We start from the raw sequence: 16,927 nt of genomic DNA on the forward strand, positions 1-16,927 counted from the left end.
ACTGCAAACGTGCTGACTCAGCACTCCTCTGCAAAAATAGCACCCTCTCCATTCAGCTGCAGCTGCACACACACTCTGCTCAGTCAATATTTCAGAAAATAACACACATTTACAGTGTGGCTTATCACGTTACACATATCATAGTAGCACATTCTGGACGTACAGTTCACTATGGGGTTTCCCCTATTGATCCAAAACACGACTCTTTTATTGCCCTTGCACTTACTTGACTTGAGATGCCTGTGATCTACACCACACATACACAGACACACACACACAGACACACACACAGAGCAAATACAGGAACTGGTAATTTGAAAGTCGGCGAATGTGTCTGGAATGTGTGTTACTCAAACACACCCGCTATTCTGACTCAGGGAGTTATTAGTTTTCTGGAAGGGAGGGAGTTGGTGAAGTCAGGGCATGTAAAAACAACTTCCAGGAACAGTGTGGTAATAAACCAGTGGTTAAGCTGCAGGGCTGCTGTGATGTCTAGCTATGAGGACAGACGCCCGGAAAGAGTGAAACTTGGCTCACACGAAGATTGTGATGTGATAAGCTGCTATCAGATCGAGTAACACACATACACACACAAATTATCCTTTTCATAACTCACACAAACAGGTCCAGTGTTCTTCATGAGCTACTACTTAAGTCCTCATATCACTGAAGATGGATGTTGTAAAACATTCACAGTAAACACAATGCCTGTTAGCAAACAAACAAACAAAAAACCTAGCTAGCAAGACTTGCTAATTTTTTCCCCTTTGAATTCTCAGAAGGTTGCGTATTGTATAGCCAGGGTTTCTCTAATGATTCTTGTAAACAATTTCCATTTTTCTTAATGATAAAATACTCATATCTCACTGTTTTTAGGACTCACAGTAGTCAAAACTTGAAAAATGCCAAGAAGCAGCTTGCAATAATAGCAGTGAATTTTGGTCAGTCAATAATTAGCGTATAGCATTTACTTGAGGAAATTAAATTAGCACATCGCTAACAACATCTAAGTATCTAAACAGGTATATCGCAAACTTGGCCTAATGGAGTCTAATGATGACTATTTGTATTTTATCACACTAGCATACTTACAAATGTATACTTGCACACATTTTTGACATACCATACTGGCATATTAGCATATCTAATATAGCATATTTCCAATCTAGTATTTATGCACACTAGTATGTTAGCATATTAGCACATTAGCCTACTTGCACAGCATTACATTGCTTGTATATTAGCATACTTCTATACTACCATGTTTGCAAAATTGCCCACTAGCATGTTAGCATAGTGTACTCCAGAATACTAGCACCAGTACATAAGCATACTAGCATTCTTGTATATTACCATACTTGCAATCTTGCACACTAGTATTCATGCACACTAGACTGTTACTGTTACAAGTACTAGCATATTTGTACACAAGCATCATTAAATATTCATATTAGCATACTATCATACCAGTGTACTTCCACACTGGCTTACTTGCAATCTTGTATACAAGAATACTAACATAGTGGCATACCAGTACACTAGTACAGTAGCGTATTTCGGCACTAGTATGCTTACATACTAGTATACCAACATAAATGCTTGCTAGGATACTAGCACACTAGCATGCCTGCATACTTCAATTCTTGTATATTAGCACACTATCATACTTGCAAACATTAAAACTACAATACTTGTATACTACCGTACTAGCAGGTTTGGATGCTACCATACTTTCATCCTTCAATTCTTGTATACTAGCACACTAGCATGCTTGCACACTACTATATTTGCATACTACCAAAGTTTAAAACTACAATACTTGTATACTACCATTCTAGCATACTATACATACATATAATGTTTGCACGCTACCATACTTGCATTCTAGCACACTAGCATGCATGCACACTACCATACTTGCATCCTTTAATTCTTGTATACTAGCACACTAGCATGCATGCACACTACCATACTTGCATCCTTTAATTCTTGTATACTAGCACACTAGCATGCATGCACACTACCATACTTGCACATGACCATACTTGCATACTACCATGCTTTTAAACTAGCATATCCGCGAGTAGGGAGTGACTGTACACAGTTACTTCATACTTATTTTGCTCTTCATGATGATGTTACATTAGTTAATTCTTGGTTAATGGAGCTGACATTCTTTCTTTCTGACAGTATCGATGGATCTTTTACCATGACGTATTAAAAACCATTATACTTATATAATGTTTGCACACTGTGAATTCTTCAAAGTGTCCTAGTTCTGATTGTAATGTTCATACTAGCATACTTGAATCTTTGTATCTATGAAATTAGCCATATGGTTGTTAAACGTGTAGGAGTCCACTTCACAGCCTGCACGGACCAATCAGAATCGTCCGCCAGCTAATGCAGATACTGACACGGCCAATGAGATGTTTGTGAAATGTAAGCTTAGTGATGCTGAAAAGAAAAGAGCTTGTCAGCCAACCATATGGCTGCATCAAAAAAGATCTCACATTTACTTACCTCTCTACTGTTTAGTATCTGAACTGAATACTCAGATACTTTATATTTAAAAAAATTATATCACTAGTTTGCACAGAGCTTGTTAAATAAACACAAAACAGATCCAGTATTAGCCTTTCTGTATGCCAGCTGGAAGAGTACAAATGTCCTACACACCCCTAAGCAGCTCCCCATAGAAAACATGTGGTTAATGACGACATGCAGTCAGTCAGCCATCCCTTTAATAAAGGATGACCACAACAGCTGCACACACACACACACACTGATGGAAGCTGGTGGTGCTGGGTTGGGCTCTGTCTCAATCACACACAACTGATGCTCACTGCTCCTAATTAGCACTTCTGTTTAAAACAACAACAACTCTGTACTACAGTACTATAATGGCCGTCTGCACAAATGGAGTAACACTATGTGTTTTGAAATCTTAAAAATTGTTTTTGGCAGCACGTTCGTTAAAACCCATCCTTGGACACCCACTATGCTTGATATTATTCCCAACCTTGGATTCACTATCAAATTATTTTTTACTATTGTTATGACTGGTTGAATCAGGGTGCGGAAGAAGTCAAGGTTAAGCTTCGTGGTTAATTCACCATGGCTTACTACTGCCATCCAGTGGCGGTGTTGAAAAATACACCTTAGAGCAGATGCCGGAATTATTGGCACCCTTCATGAAAATGAGCCAAAATTAATATGTAAAAAAAATAACTCATACAATAAGTGATATTTTGAGCTCAAACATGAAGAGACTTTATAAAGTTTTATTTTTACTCTTAAAAATTCAGATTTTTTGAGAATACCAGCACTGAGCATCTTACCAGAGTCACAAATTTGCTGACCTTCAACTCAACTCGACACAATTAAAGAAGACTTGTGACTCGACTTTGACATCAATGACTTGGGCTTGAGTCCTTTGACTTGGAAAGACTTGATACTTTTTTCAAAACCAAAGATTAACAAATACACATTTAAAAGTGTGCAGTGAATCAACTATTCTTCTACCCAACACACACTCAATTTTCAGCAAATCAGCATTTCCAAGGTCAACGTTCAACCAGCACTACAACAAACAGTGCAACTTGCACTAGACAACGAAGGTTGAAAGGCCACTCATTTCCTGATGACAGAGGCACTTTGCGGCAGCCAAGCTCCCAAAAATAGTAGCCTTTGCTTACAGAGATGATGTTGTTTGCAGCAACAATAGCACTGAACCTGTGGTTCAAGAATATCAGACACAGAAGCAACAACTTCAAAGTGTGTTCAGAATCTGAAGCTTCACAAAGCGAATCTCAAAACAAATCCAAATGGAACTGAGATAGATTGGTACGCTTAGTGAAAACAATCTACACCTCATCTCATGTGAAACTGAACTGGAATATTAAGCTTTTACACTAGTCACATTATGCATCTTTAAAATATCCTTACATTTCCTTTAAATTAAAAGTCTGTCTAGAACGTCTTGAACACCAATTTTAAAAAAACTCTGCATGATTTGTTTAAATTTGCTACACTAATTATTATTATTCTGGCTTTAAATTAGGTTAAGTGCATTATGTCTTAAAGTTAAGGACTTGTGAATTGACTTGAACTTGAACTGGGACTTGAGACTTACTAGTGAATTGCAAAACAATGACTTGGTCCCACCTCTGCTCTTACTGTAATATTCAACAAGGTTGGAGACAACTCTAGAGCAATCTTGGACCACTCCTCCATGCAGAACATTTTAAGCTCATTTATTTTCTTAGGAGGGTGCATGTGCACTTCAGTTCACACCACATGTTTTCATTAGGGCTCAAATTCAGATACTAATATGTTTCTTATTTCTTTAGTTCAAGTTCAAGTGGAGTTTATTGTCATTTCAGCCATATACAAGTACATAGTGAAACGAAACAACGTTTCTCCAGGACCAAGGTGCTACATAAGACAAACACAGAACAACATAGAACTACAAGGGACTACATAAATTCTACAATAAAGTGCACAAGTGCAAACAAGTGCAGACAGCACAAAAACAGTACAAGACAGTACAATGACTACTGGGACAGACAATGGGCATAGTAAGTCCCAGTGCAGCGCCGACCAGCACACAGTTCTGTTTAAAGTGAATCTAGTGACAATAGTGCAAATAGTACCAGAGTATAAAACAAGTAGCTCAAATAGTGTAAACATAAGAGTAGCAGCCTATGTACAGTATGATATAATGAGTAATGTAGCAGCATAAACGTGCAAAAACTTGCAAGTTGCATAAATTTAATCATTTATGTACTGATTTGGAAGCATACTTGGCTCATCATCTTGTTGAACGCTCTATCCATGACCAAGTCTGAACTTCCTGGCAGACGTTTCCAGGTTCTGGGCTGAAATATCCTGGAGCAGAATTCCTGCTGCTATCAATCTTCACAAGAGCTCCTGAACAACCAGCCACAAAACATAAATGAACCACTGTGCTTTCATGTCCAACAACAACGAGGCGGCCTACCTTGATGAGGTGGAGAAACTGGTAGCTTGGTGCCAGGCTAACTGTCTCTCTCTGAATGTCAGCAAAACCCAGGAGCTGGTTGTGGACTTCAGGAAGAGGCAGCAGTGGAACTATACCCCACTCGAGATCAGCTGGACCCCTGTGGAGAGAATGAGCAGCTTCAGGTACCTTGGAACACACATCTCTGAGGAGCTGACCTGGACTCATCACATCCAAGCTCAGGTGAACAAAACCAGACAACGGTTGTACCATCTGAGACTGCTGAGGAAATTCAGGGTTTCTCCAGTGATCCTGAAAACGTTCTGTACTGGGGCTATAGAAAGTTTGCTGACTCAGTGCATCTCAGCATGGTATGGAAACTGCTCAACCCAGGACCGCAAAGCCCCACAGAGAGTGGTGCGCTTAGCTGAGCACATCTCCAGGTCTGCTTTTCCCTCTCTGCATGACATCTACACCAGGTGATACAGTACCAGAGCTGCTAAAATCATCAAGGACTCCACCCGCCCCAGTAACTGTCTGTTCAACCTGCTGCAATCAGGCAAGTGCTTCCATTGTTTGATGGCTAAAACTGAGAGGCTCAGGAGGAGCTTCTTCCCTCAGACCATCAGACTCCTTAACACAGATATGTCCACTACGCAGATCCCTTAGCACTCCATAAAGACTCTGCACTGTTTTGTTACTACACGTAACACCCTTGCATATTTTGTACATCCATTTTTTGCACATTCCTCTACATATAGTTCTTAATATTTATTTTTTTATTCATTTGTTTTTCTTAGTTATTTAAATGCACAGTTGAAAGAGGAGTAGGCCAGGTTTGCATTTCACTGCAAATTATGTACTGTATGTAACAGTATATGTGACAAATAAAATCTTGAATCTTATCTGTATTACTGACACAAACACAAATACATTCTTATACACAGTCCAAAATATTTACAGAATTTCATTAATGTTATGCCATATTATGTACAATCATACACCAACACACTCAGGACTAGGTGGTTTAATGTGTAGGAACTACAGAAGGACAAATATTGCATAAAGCACAACAAACGGTGACCATTTTGTCAAGGGTGGTGGTCTGTCCTTCATCTGTTGTGTTGCACAGAGAAAGGGGGATGGTGCTCTGCAAAATCATGTATTTGTTCCTGACCAGGCTAATTACTCTCTCGACGTGGATCTGGACAGCAGTAAGTCCTTTTGTTTCGTCCAGCTCAAGTGGATGTAGTTGCTCTTTACCTTTTGTGAGTGCTTGTATCTTCAAATCGGCAGAGTGCAAACCCATGGTATCTTTAATATCAAAACCTTTTTCAGATAGTATCACATCTCCGGGTGATAGCTTTTCCAGATATCCACATCTTTCGGTTAAGTACTTGTCACTTGTCTGACCTGTCAAGCCCTTTGATACGAATGATACAACCCCCTGTGGTGTGATGGATATCAAATATTTAACCGTATGGTCATTCTTGTATTGGGAGCATGTTTCAGCATTGGTGCTCATGTTTTTTGGTTTTTCTATAAATATTTCCAAACAATGAATAATGGAGGTACAATTGCTAAACGTAGCTCTAAAACACGTCGGTAGACTAATCTGAATTTGCTCTTTGCCTGGCCAAACAATTAACCTACAGAGTCTTTGATACATTACATCCAAAGTGCCGTTAAACACTTCAGCAACAGTAGATTGTGACACATGGAACATATGTCCAAAAAAACAAAATGGTAAATTTAATCTCATCCTCATTAATGTAATTAAAAAACACTGAAAATTAGTCAAGCCTGAACTGGCTTTCAGAAATCCTGACACTAAAGAGAATACAATCATGAATTTTGCATAAGATGCCAGACCGGTCAGTTCTTGCACCATTTCATCGTTATCCCTGAAGGACTCTTGTCTGAAGGATAAGTTATCAACTTTTGCTTTGAGCTGAGTGATCTCTGCTCGGAGTGCTGCACATTCATCAGTTAATGCTTTCAATGTAGCTTGGCAAGCGTTGTTGGTACAAGGTGTGATTGTTTGGAGAGAATGTACATTAGCCAAATAGCTGTGTTCAGCACACTGGTCTTTCTCCAAGTCTGTGGCATTGCTCTCTTTGGTGCTGAGGATAGGTGCTTCATCTGCATCACAGGTCCTCGTTCTTTTAAGTGGCAGAGTTTGTTCCTGCCTCTTCAGGTTGTGTGCATTCCTTTGTTCCTGTTCAACTGAAGTGTGTGCAAACTGAGATGGCACAAAATCAGGGCTCCTGGGGGTCTCATCTGGGGAAAATAATTCATAGCACATAATAGGTAAGAATAGCAAGACAGTACCATACATGCCCTTAGATGTGCTTCAGCTAATCCTGACATTCTGCCACTTAGTGTACAATTAAAGGTGCATTAGATTGGGTCTCTAGACGTTAAATAGTTAGAAGATAAGATTTGAATGATGTATATAAATGATCAAGTGTCCACACAGTCTCTCGCCCAGTTCACATCTGGTATTACCATACGTCCTACGTGATCCATTCACAAGTGGTCAGCAATAAGTACAGGTGTGAACAGGGTCAAATGTGTCTCCAAGATGCGTTGTGATCCAATCAATCAAACCACATTCTGAGGTGGTCTGGGACACATATGGCCACGTTACAGTTCGTTGTGTGAGCGTGAATGCGCCTCCTTGTGTCCCGGACAGCAACCAACTGTTCATGATGTCAGACGTGAACTGCTATGCGTCTTGGCTGTTCAATTGTGATCCAATCACCCAGGACACACGTTAATGCCAGGCATGAACAGGGCCTCAATGGCCAAAAGTATGTGGACACCTGACAATCACACCCACACGTGGTTCTTCCCGAAAGGAAGACACAAGTGTACAGGAGGTCTGAGTATGCTGTAGCATTACAATTTCCTTCACTGGAACTAAGGGGTCCAAACATCTATTTTACCAGTAATACCTCAAATACATGCTGATGTATGGAAATGTAGAAGAAAATTCAAGGCATTAATTTAATTATACCCTTTTTCATGACCAAAATGTATGTATGTATGTATTTCTGCTTTTTTTTATTTATTCATTCATTTATTTCTGCATTTATTTATGAATTTATTTCAGCATTTATTAATTTTTTTCTGCTCTTATTTACTTAGGTATTTATGCATTCGTTCATTTATTTTTGCATTTATTATTTATTTATTTATTTCTGCCATCATTTATTTATTTATTTATTCTCATCCTCCACATGGACTTGCAGATTGGAGGAAAAATAAACGGTATCTTGTAAGCAGATTTAATGGTGATACTGATAAATCTTGTACATTTTGTAAATTACACACAAAAACATTCTTTCATTTATTTTGGAGTTGTCCTCATTCGGCTTGTCTTTGGTCAGATTTCTGCTCATTTATTAAAGATCACATCACTTTTTGAAAACCTTTTATTTTTTTTCACTTAGGAAATGTCTTATCATAATAAATATTATTTAATTAATTTGCTGCTTCTATTGGCTAAATTTAGTATATAAATACAGGGGAAATAAAGCTTTGTTTTTCATTTTGAAGACAGAAGTTCAGCAATATCTAAAACCAATATCAAAGCTGAAAAATGCCAAAGCTGTAAAATGTGTTAATGTATGTAAACATTTTGATGTTTTAATGAAAATGACCTTTTTTGTTGTTTATTTTTATATTTTGTATTTAATTGTTTCATTCTCTTAATGTACCTTTAATGGTTTTAGTTTACATGCAAAACTGTATTAAAAACAAACAAACAAACAAACAAAAACAAACAAAAAACCAACCAATTAAAAAAATGAAAAACAAAATGGCGGGGAAAACCATGGAAGCGTGTTTAGCTAGCTGTGCTGAGTGCTGTGTAGTGAGTGCTCTCTGTCTGCAGCAGCTGCTGTTTGGGACACTGCACATCACCAGCCTGTCCAACAGCCAGCTCACCTCAGTGATGTGGAACCTGGTTCACGCGCAGCAGTGGAACTTACCCTCACGTGATGACATTTCCATGGCAACACGCTGCGTCGGCGCGACCACCGGAGCATCGTAGCCCAGCCACTTCTCTGGATACGGTTGCTCCTCCGTGGGTCTTTTCTCAACAAAATGAAAAGAGCAAACGTACGGTCGCTTCGGTGCTTTCTCAAGATTCAAAGCTTTTAACCAAAGCCGAAGAGCTTGTTCGTTTTTAGGAGGCGGATGGAGATTGTATGGCGCCTCACATCCACATTCAGCTCTGGTGCGCGGTTTATGGTCAAAACACACCTGCTCTAAGAAACGTTTTCTTTTGTACCAGTTATTATGACAACCCCTAACTGCACAAACGATCCCAGTTTTCCTCGAATCCATAACTCTTAACAACCACACGTTAAAGGCAGTGTTGCTAAATGCTGTGATGAATACAAGCTAGCCGGCCAAAATAACCGGAAATGGATAACCGGAAGTGTTACACAAAAACCTTTATGCAGACCGAGTCTGTAGGAACGCTGAAAAAAAGGTGAATAACACCATGCACCATACAATTTCATTGTACAAGGATGCTGCGCATATGACAATAAAGTTCTTGAATCTTTCTGAATCTATCGCTTGTTATATTTTTTCGCTTTATATATTTTTTCGCTGTATATATATTTTTTATGAACAGGCACTATTACGGACAGCTTGGCTGTGACGCCATAGGCGCGCCTGCTGGCCGGGGTCCTTCCTCTCCTCGTCTAGCCGAGGGTCATGTACAAAATCGCATAGCAACCTTCTGCCGTCAAGATAAGCTCTGTTTTAATTAGACGTATTTAGTTGTACATTGTTTGAAGACATGATGGGCGGCAGAACGAGTGCGATAGCGGCTGGTGTCGGCGCGGCGCTTTTCGTCGGTTACTGTATCTATTTCGACAGGAAGCGAAGGAGCGACCCAAACTTCAAGAGCAAGCTGAGAGAACGTGAGTGCTGTAGGCTGAGCTCCAAAGACCCCTGTTTTAGACATGTAGGTCACTAGATAGTTGACGGAAGCCGTTCTTTTACACACTATGTAGTGCGCCGATGTAGCAGGCAGGTTGGGGATGCAGTCACTCTTTTCTTGTGAGACGATTTTTATCGTGAAGCGGCCTCGCGCGTGGCCCTGTCATTCAAACTGTATGGTTCATGTTAAAGGCGGTGGGAAAAAAATGCGGGTAAACACTACAAATGAGCTAGCAGCTAGTAACAAGCTAGGTTATAGGCTTATAGGCTAAATTTGGCTTGTGTTTCCTCATTTGTAAGTCGCTTTGGATAAAAGCGTCTGCTAAAGGAATAAATGTAAATCCCAAATGGCTCCCTCACTAGTTAGGAAAGGTAACAATAGCTTCTACATCCTCTGTAGTGCACTAGGTGTTAAATGTGGAGCCATTTGGGATTCAGCCAGAGTGTGTACAGTGTTGTTCACAGTGTTGTTTGTGTTATTTTTGCCAGGTCAGTGATTCTCAGCTCAAACACTCGCTGTTTTAATCCCTGTAGTGACTCTTAATGGCTTAGTAATAGTTGAATCAAGTGGAAATCCGACATTAATGTACAATACACAGTGTTTTCAGGGCTGTTCTGCTGCCTTCCTGTGCTATGGTAATGAAACATGGACGACGCCAGGTTCATTCATACATATTTCTTTTTTCTTATACTTTTATTTTGACACCATAACACATTACTCAGTTAGCTAGCTTGCTGATGATGAGGGAATTTTGGTCAAATACAGTTTTGGTGTAAAAATGTACAACATGTATAGACTGGTTGCTGATGTAGTACAATTAGCTGTATTTAGACAAATATGAACAAAACATGTTATTCGATACAGAAACTGTACTCTCCTCAGCCATATTGACAGTTTAGGATTCCCCCCATCTCAGAAAGCTCAGTTATCTCCGAGTTCTCCAGTCGTAATTACGACTTAAGGGAACATTCATGTGCAGCTTCCTGGTGGAAAACTCGTTTTCACGACAACACCGATAGCACGTGAAGGCAGCATTCACGTGTCATGCGCATGCTCATTACTCCACATTTCATTGTTATTCCTTGTGACAATTCCAGCTGTTGAGCATCAGGTGTCCCCCCCCCCCCCCCTCCTTCTCCACGTTCAGGTAATTGTCCTTCTCATCAGTTTAACTAGAGTAATCTACTGAGTAATACTGAATAGTGTAGAGTTAAAGACTTATCCAAGGAACTGAAATTGTTTTAATAAAAACAGTGTGTGCTCATGATATGGAGAGAAGTGTGGAACAGCTTAATAAGACCGATCACAATGGAGTGAGAGAAAAAAGAAGGAATGAATGAAATACAAAATCGTAATGGTTTAAATTTGTCTTATGGCGGTTATATATACCAGCATCAGCTCATGTTCATCTCTCTGCCTTTTCTTATTTTATTATTTTTTTTAAATTAATCTATATACCACAAAAAAAAAAAAAAAACCTTGTCGCTTTTTGATGTTGAGTTTAGAAGAAGAAAAAGAAGAAGCAGCAGCCTTTATTTTGTCACATATACATTACAGCACAGTGAAATTCTTTTCTTCACATATCCCAGCTTCTTAGGAAGCTGAGGTCAGAGCGCAGGGTCAGCCATGATACAGCATGATACAACAGAGAGGGTGAAGGGCCTTGCTCAAGGGCCCAACAGTGGCTCCAACTTTCCGATCAGTAACCCAGAGCCTTAACCAGTGATGATGCCTGTAAATTGTTGTTGTTTACCAAAAAATGTATTATCCTACAGTATACAGTATTAGGTTATTAATGGATTGGGTTATTATATTATTATGTGCATGGTATTATGTTTGCTTTATGTTTATGATTGGTATTATGTTATTTGTTCAGATATTATTTATTATTTTTAAAATAATTTATTTATTTATTGTTCTGTGCAGCTCTGGTCGAGTTGCTAGCCTGTGAAATACACCCTCTGCCTTGCGTTACTTAGCAGTGGCCTCAAACAAATGATCTCTGGTTGTCTTGGCCGACATGAGTGTGACTTAATCATCTCGTTCTCACGCCGGACCAAGTCATTAGGAACCCATTCCATATTTAAATTTTGGCAAATAGAACAAATTAAATTTGTTAGAAAATATCACAAGCTGGTGCAAACAAAAATAAGATTGAGAGAGCAGGGTTAAACCTGTTTCACACTCATAAGATGAGTTGAGTGCAAAAGTTTGCATAACCTTCAGACAAAGTGGAAAAGCAAAGAAATTTCTTTTAAGCAAAATTTTTAGTGTGGTAGGTTTTTACATATTCCATCATTACAACAAAATGATTTAACAGTGTATTTTAGATATTACAGTGATAATCATCTAAACGAAGTTTAAATGTTTGTATTTCCCTTTCTGAATGTGATAGAAATGTTTTGTTATAACGTTTGCTCTAGAAACAGTATCCAGTAAACTGTTTATGGAGACTTTAATTTGTAATAGCTCAAATTGATACTGTGTACATTCGTATTTTTTATTTATTTATTTTTTGATATCAGTCCTGATGTACCACTCTATTTTGACACACTAAAACTGTCTTGAACAAAATCCTTTCAAGATAACGTGTGTGTGTGTGTGTGTGTCAAAATGGTGCTTTTTTGAAATCTCAGTCCATTGTGAAGGAGTGTTAAGTTGAAGGAGAGTTAACAGAAATTGTGACTTGCAGGAAGGAGGAAGCAGAAAGCAGCACAGGAGAAAGCAGGACTGTCACGGGTAAGGACAAATATCTTCAGCTCCTGAAAGTCGCATCAGTCCAAGACTTGTCTTTTTAAACACACTATAATGAGTAACTTGTTTGTGTGTTTACGTGCAGCTACCGGATTTGAAGGATGCCGAAGCTGTTCAGAAGTTCTTCTTGGAAGAGATTCAGCTGGGAGAAGAGCTGTTGGCGCAGGGTAAGATTCTCTCAGTCTCAGGAGTGTGTTAGGCTCTTATAACACGTGGAACACAGCAACGAACACCCCAAAACAAAGCTGACTTTAGTTTCTGATACTGAGATGCTACGAGGTTGCTTTATTTTTTTACAATGATCACACCTCAGAGGCAATAAGGTTTATGCTCGTGTTGCTTTTGTTGAAACCATTTTCACACGCTGTAGCCCATATAATAATTGTATTCTGTGTAATTAGAATAGCTAGATGGATAATTAAGATATTGCAGATATCTGCCAAAAACTACCAAAGATTATGCCAACCGTATTCCAATATTGTGTTCTATTTGAATTGTATTTATTGAAATTATTATCTAGTCACTTCTCTTAAAGAAGAATTTTTCATCTTTTCTGTTGTATCTGTGCCTTAGCGAGATTACAGAGCCTCACTGCAAGCATTTGAATGTACAACTGTCTCTGGTATACTGTGCATATGACAAAAAAATGACTTATTTTTTAACATTATAATTAATACTGTTGCTTGAGGAGAGCACAGGCTAAGCAGAGAGTTCATAAAAATTAAGTAAAAATTTTTTTTTTTTTTGGTGCTGTTCAAATTCAATAGTGAAATAAATAGGGTTTTTTTTGGACAGAGAGAGAGCATAATGTTAATGGATGAATGTCTTCATCCCTAGTTTGTTGCTCAGGTAAATCGAAACTGATGTAATTCAGGTTTCTTATGAAGGACGTTCAGTGCTGCACCAGTCAAGGCCAGACTGAGGCATGGACGTATGCTCGTTGTCATGGTTACAGTATAACACACTTACTTAGAGCCGTGATGAAGTTTTTGTCGGATGTAGGTTAGAGATGTCCCGATACAATGAGTTCTGTACATCTGCCAGCTTATCGAAAACAAACATTTTCTTGTAGTGGTGCTATGAAGGTTAAGATCATTAGATAAAATGGTAATTTGCACTCAGAGAGCACAAACCATACATTTAAAGTCAGCTATCCATATATATTGTTTTCGTATTGCTCGTGTTTTCTAGGAGACTATGAGAAAGGAGTGGACCACCTGACCAATGCCATAGCAGTGTGTGGTCAGCCTCAGCAGCTCCTCCAGGTGTTGCAGCAGACTCTGCCTCCACCCGTCTTCCAGATGCTCCTCACCAAACTGCCCACCATCAGCCAGGTGAGAAACCTGCTCATCTCTTCCCGTGAGCCACGTTCTGCCTCTGAACCTGGGCCTCATTCATTAAGACGTGTAGAACAATCCAAAATGTGGACATAGAGGCTCTTTTAGGAAATAACCATCAAAGAGTTGTAGTTCATATGACAGAAAAATGGTCCTGAATCCTCCATATAGCGCATTTATTAATCTCACAACATCTTAATCATGCGCACACATCCTTATACGGGTTTCTCGTTGTGCACATTTAATGTTATTGTTTCTATAGCAACAACTAACACAAATGGATTAGGGGAACAACTGTTTATAGTTTCTGTAATGTAAATGATAACAGGAAATAAATCATGTCGTTCTTTAATAAATAAACAATGTTACACAGACGAGCGGAGTGAGACAAAGGGTGCGTCTCGGTCAGCTCCCTAGCTCAGTAGCTCAGTAATCAGGGCACTGATCAGGGAGTTGGCCATCGCTCCATTTATAAAAAAAAAAAAAAAAAATCCCACAATGCACCGCATAAACCAGGGATCATCAATGCTCACTGTTTCCTTACCAGAAACAATGTCATATTTTCTGAAGCCTCTCAGCTAGAAAAAAAATGGCGGATGAAATCTCAGCCAGCTTTGTCTACAAATGTAAGTAGCTTGTTATTGTAGTTGTAGCTCTCAAATGATTACTTACGTTAGTGATCTTTAACATTATTTAACATTCTAGATACTGTTTGTTTGAGTCTGGTTTGGTTGACTTAAGTGTTTAATGATTTTAGAAAAAAAATCCACTGACTAGCCCACCTCCTGCTTGAGGTACCATGACAGAAACGCATGTAATTAAGCTAAAAATATATATGACATATAATGTGAGAAAGATATCAATCCTGCCTGTTTTTGATAAATGCCAGTGGTGACGTTTTACAACGCGAGTACGTAGTCATGTCGCCGGCAATCGAGTCATCAGTGTCCCAATGTGTAGTGAGCCAGGGTCCTTACCAGTGCCTGAACTCGAGTACTCGATATACTGATTCCCCACCTAGGGAGCTGATTGAGACGCACCCAAACAGTGAAACGTCCCAGTGTGGTGGAACATCACTCGACCAATCAGATTAGTGGACTGGGACTAACTGTTGTATATTGGAAAATAACCCACTTTGTGGTGGTAAAAGTAATTCCACTTCATGTCAGACCACCTTGTTTTGGTTATTTTCCTATAACAGCGGCATGTCATGTTTTAATTCTTACTTAATAGCTGCTTAAATAATTAGCTATGACGCTTTGTTTTCCCATAAAATGGTCCTAAAGGACTTCATCGGGGGGAAATAATCTTATGGACCTTGGTACTCATGCTGCCTGTGTTAATCTCAAATACAACAGCTCCTCTTTATTATTCCCAGATTTCTGGCTATGTTTAGCTAACACAACACCTCCAGCAGGGATTACTGATTATTATTAGTGAGGTGGAGTTTACAATATAGTCTCACACACTCCGATTTCTCACGAGAAGCTTTAGTTAGTGTCTTGGAGGTTGCGAACTGTTTATTGAAGAAACACAGAACTCTCAGTTAAGTGTTGAACTAACACACATGTTGGATAGCTTGCAGTAATATATATATTTTTTTGCTTTGACCTGTTTAGTTATCGTGAATTTAATTTTCAACTTAAACCTTTTTGTTCCTTTATGCATTGCTCTTGTTTTGACACATCTTAATGTGTATTTACTCTTTGGTTTTCTGTAACATTTTCATAATCTTATATTCATTCATTAATTAAATCATTAAGCTCATGACTCGTAGTCCTCTATTAGAGCAAAAGTGGAGTGTAGATTATTGTATGTTAATTTCATAAGCATGTACACAAACTGAAAAGTGTTATCAGGCTCAGTATTAGTAAATCCTGATTTCTGTCACTTTAAACATAACGTTTATAAATGAGGCCCTGGTGTCCTGTTTGTACTGAAAGCTAGCCGATGTTCTAGTAGACAGAACGCTTTTACTTTAATTCATTTGGCTGACGCTTTTATTCACCTGAAGCAGAACCCAGCTCAATCTGCTGAGCTGTTTAGGGTTAAGAGACTTACTCAGAGATTCTGGGATTTGAACTTGAAATTGTTTGGTCCTAAGCACCATTTACATATAAAAGTAAGCATTACATTGTTAATGTAATAAATGGTCCTTTTCTGTTTTGCAGCGCATCGTCAGTGCACAGAGCTTGAGCGACGACGACATTGAATAAGACGAGGCCCTTTTAAACACATGACCCTCCCTCAGTGCAACCTTCTCTCAGCAGTTTCACTCCTCCATGTTTAAATTACTCTTTCTTCCTATCCATTGTGCAAAACAGCCATCAAACAAACCCCCCTCCCCCCATAGAAAATATGAAAAGATTTTCCTCAAAGGCAACATGAGCCTGTAAATGATATCATCAGATGTTAGAAGTGTCTTTCAGTGTTTTGGCAACATTTAACTGTATTTTATTGGAAAAAGTGATTTAGAGGTTTGTGCTGTCCACACACAGCAGTTACTGTTTTTGAATGTTGTATAAACGGATGAGAACGAAGCATGATCTTCTGATTTCTTTATCACAGAAAAAAATCCAAGTCAGCAAATATGCAAAGCACATTCATAACAGTTCCTGTGTCATGGACAAAAGGTTTACGTGACCCGACTCAATCCTGTAATCCCCGTGCACTGCACATTTATGCTAAAACACTGACTCTGCTTATGAAGGCTTTTCATAGTTAACTGATGAGAAGTATGTGTAGGAAAAAACACAAACGTGCAGTCAGTAGAGTTAGCAAAGGTCAGACCTCTAGTCTTATTTTGTCATCAAGAATTGTGTAAAAAAAAAAGAAAGCAAGCAAGCAGTGGACTGAACTAGAGGTGTGTATCTGGACCGGGATAGCAGAGGAACC

The 16,927-nt window shown here is 38.9% G+C and overlaps 2 protein-coding genes across 2 annotated transcripts; one reads left to right on the forward strand and one right to left on the reverse strand.

Annotated features, from left to right (window-relative positions):
- Nucleotides 1-5,317: 5,317 nt before the first annotated feature.
- On the reverse strand, nt 5,318-9,423 carry si:dkey-56d12.4 (uncharacterized protein LOC799220 homolog). The gene is made up of 2 exons (XM_026930317.3): nt 8,977-9,423; nt 5,318-7,261 (listed from the first exon to the last, which is right to left on the reverse strand). The coding sequence occupies exons 1-2, from the start codon at nt 9,332-9,334 to the stop codon at nt 6,009-6,011; spliced, it is 1,611 nt and encodes a 536-aa protein (XP_026786118.2). The 5' UTR covers nt 9,335-9,423; the 3' UTR covers nt 5,318-6,008.
- Nucleotides 9,424-9,678: 255 nt separating this feature from the next.
- tomm20b (translocase of outer mitochondrial membrane 20b) lies at nt 9,679-16,572 on the forward strand. The gene is made up of 5 exons (XM_026930576.3): nt 9,679-9,921; nt 12,634-12,680; nt 12,781-12,862; nt 13,887-14,029; nt 16,204-16,572. Exons 1-5 carry the CDS (start codon nt 9,798-9,800, stop codon nt 16,246-16,248), a joined length of 441 nt encoding a protein of 146 aa, XP_026786377.1. The 5' UTR covers nt 9,679-9,797; the 3' UTR covers nt 16,249-16,572.
- The last annotated feature ends 355 nt before the right edge of the window (nt 16,573-16,927 follow it).

Source organism: Pangasianodon hypophthalmus, chromosome 11 (assembly GCF_027358585.1).
Source record: "Pangasianodon hypophthalmus isolate fPanHyp1 chromosome 11, fPanHyp1.pri, whole genome shotgun sequence".
Lineage (NCBI taxonomy): Eukaryota > Metazoa > Chordata > Actinopteri > Siluriformes > Pangasiidae > Pangasianodon > Pangasianodon hypophthalmus.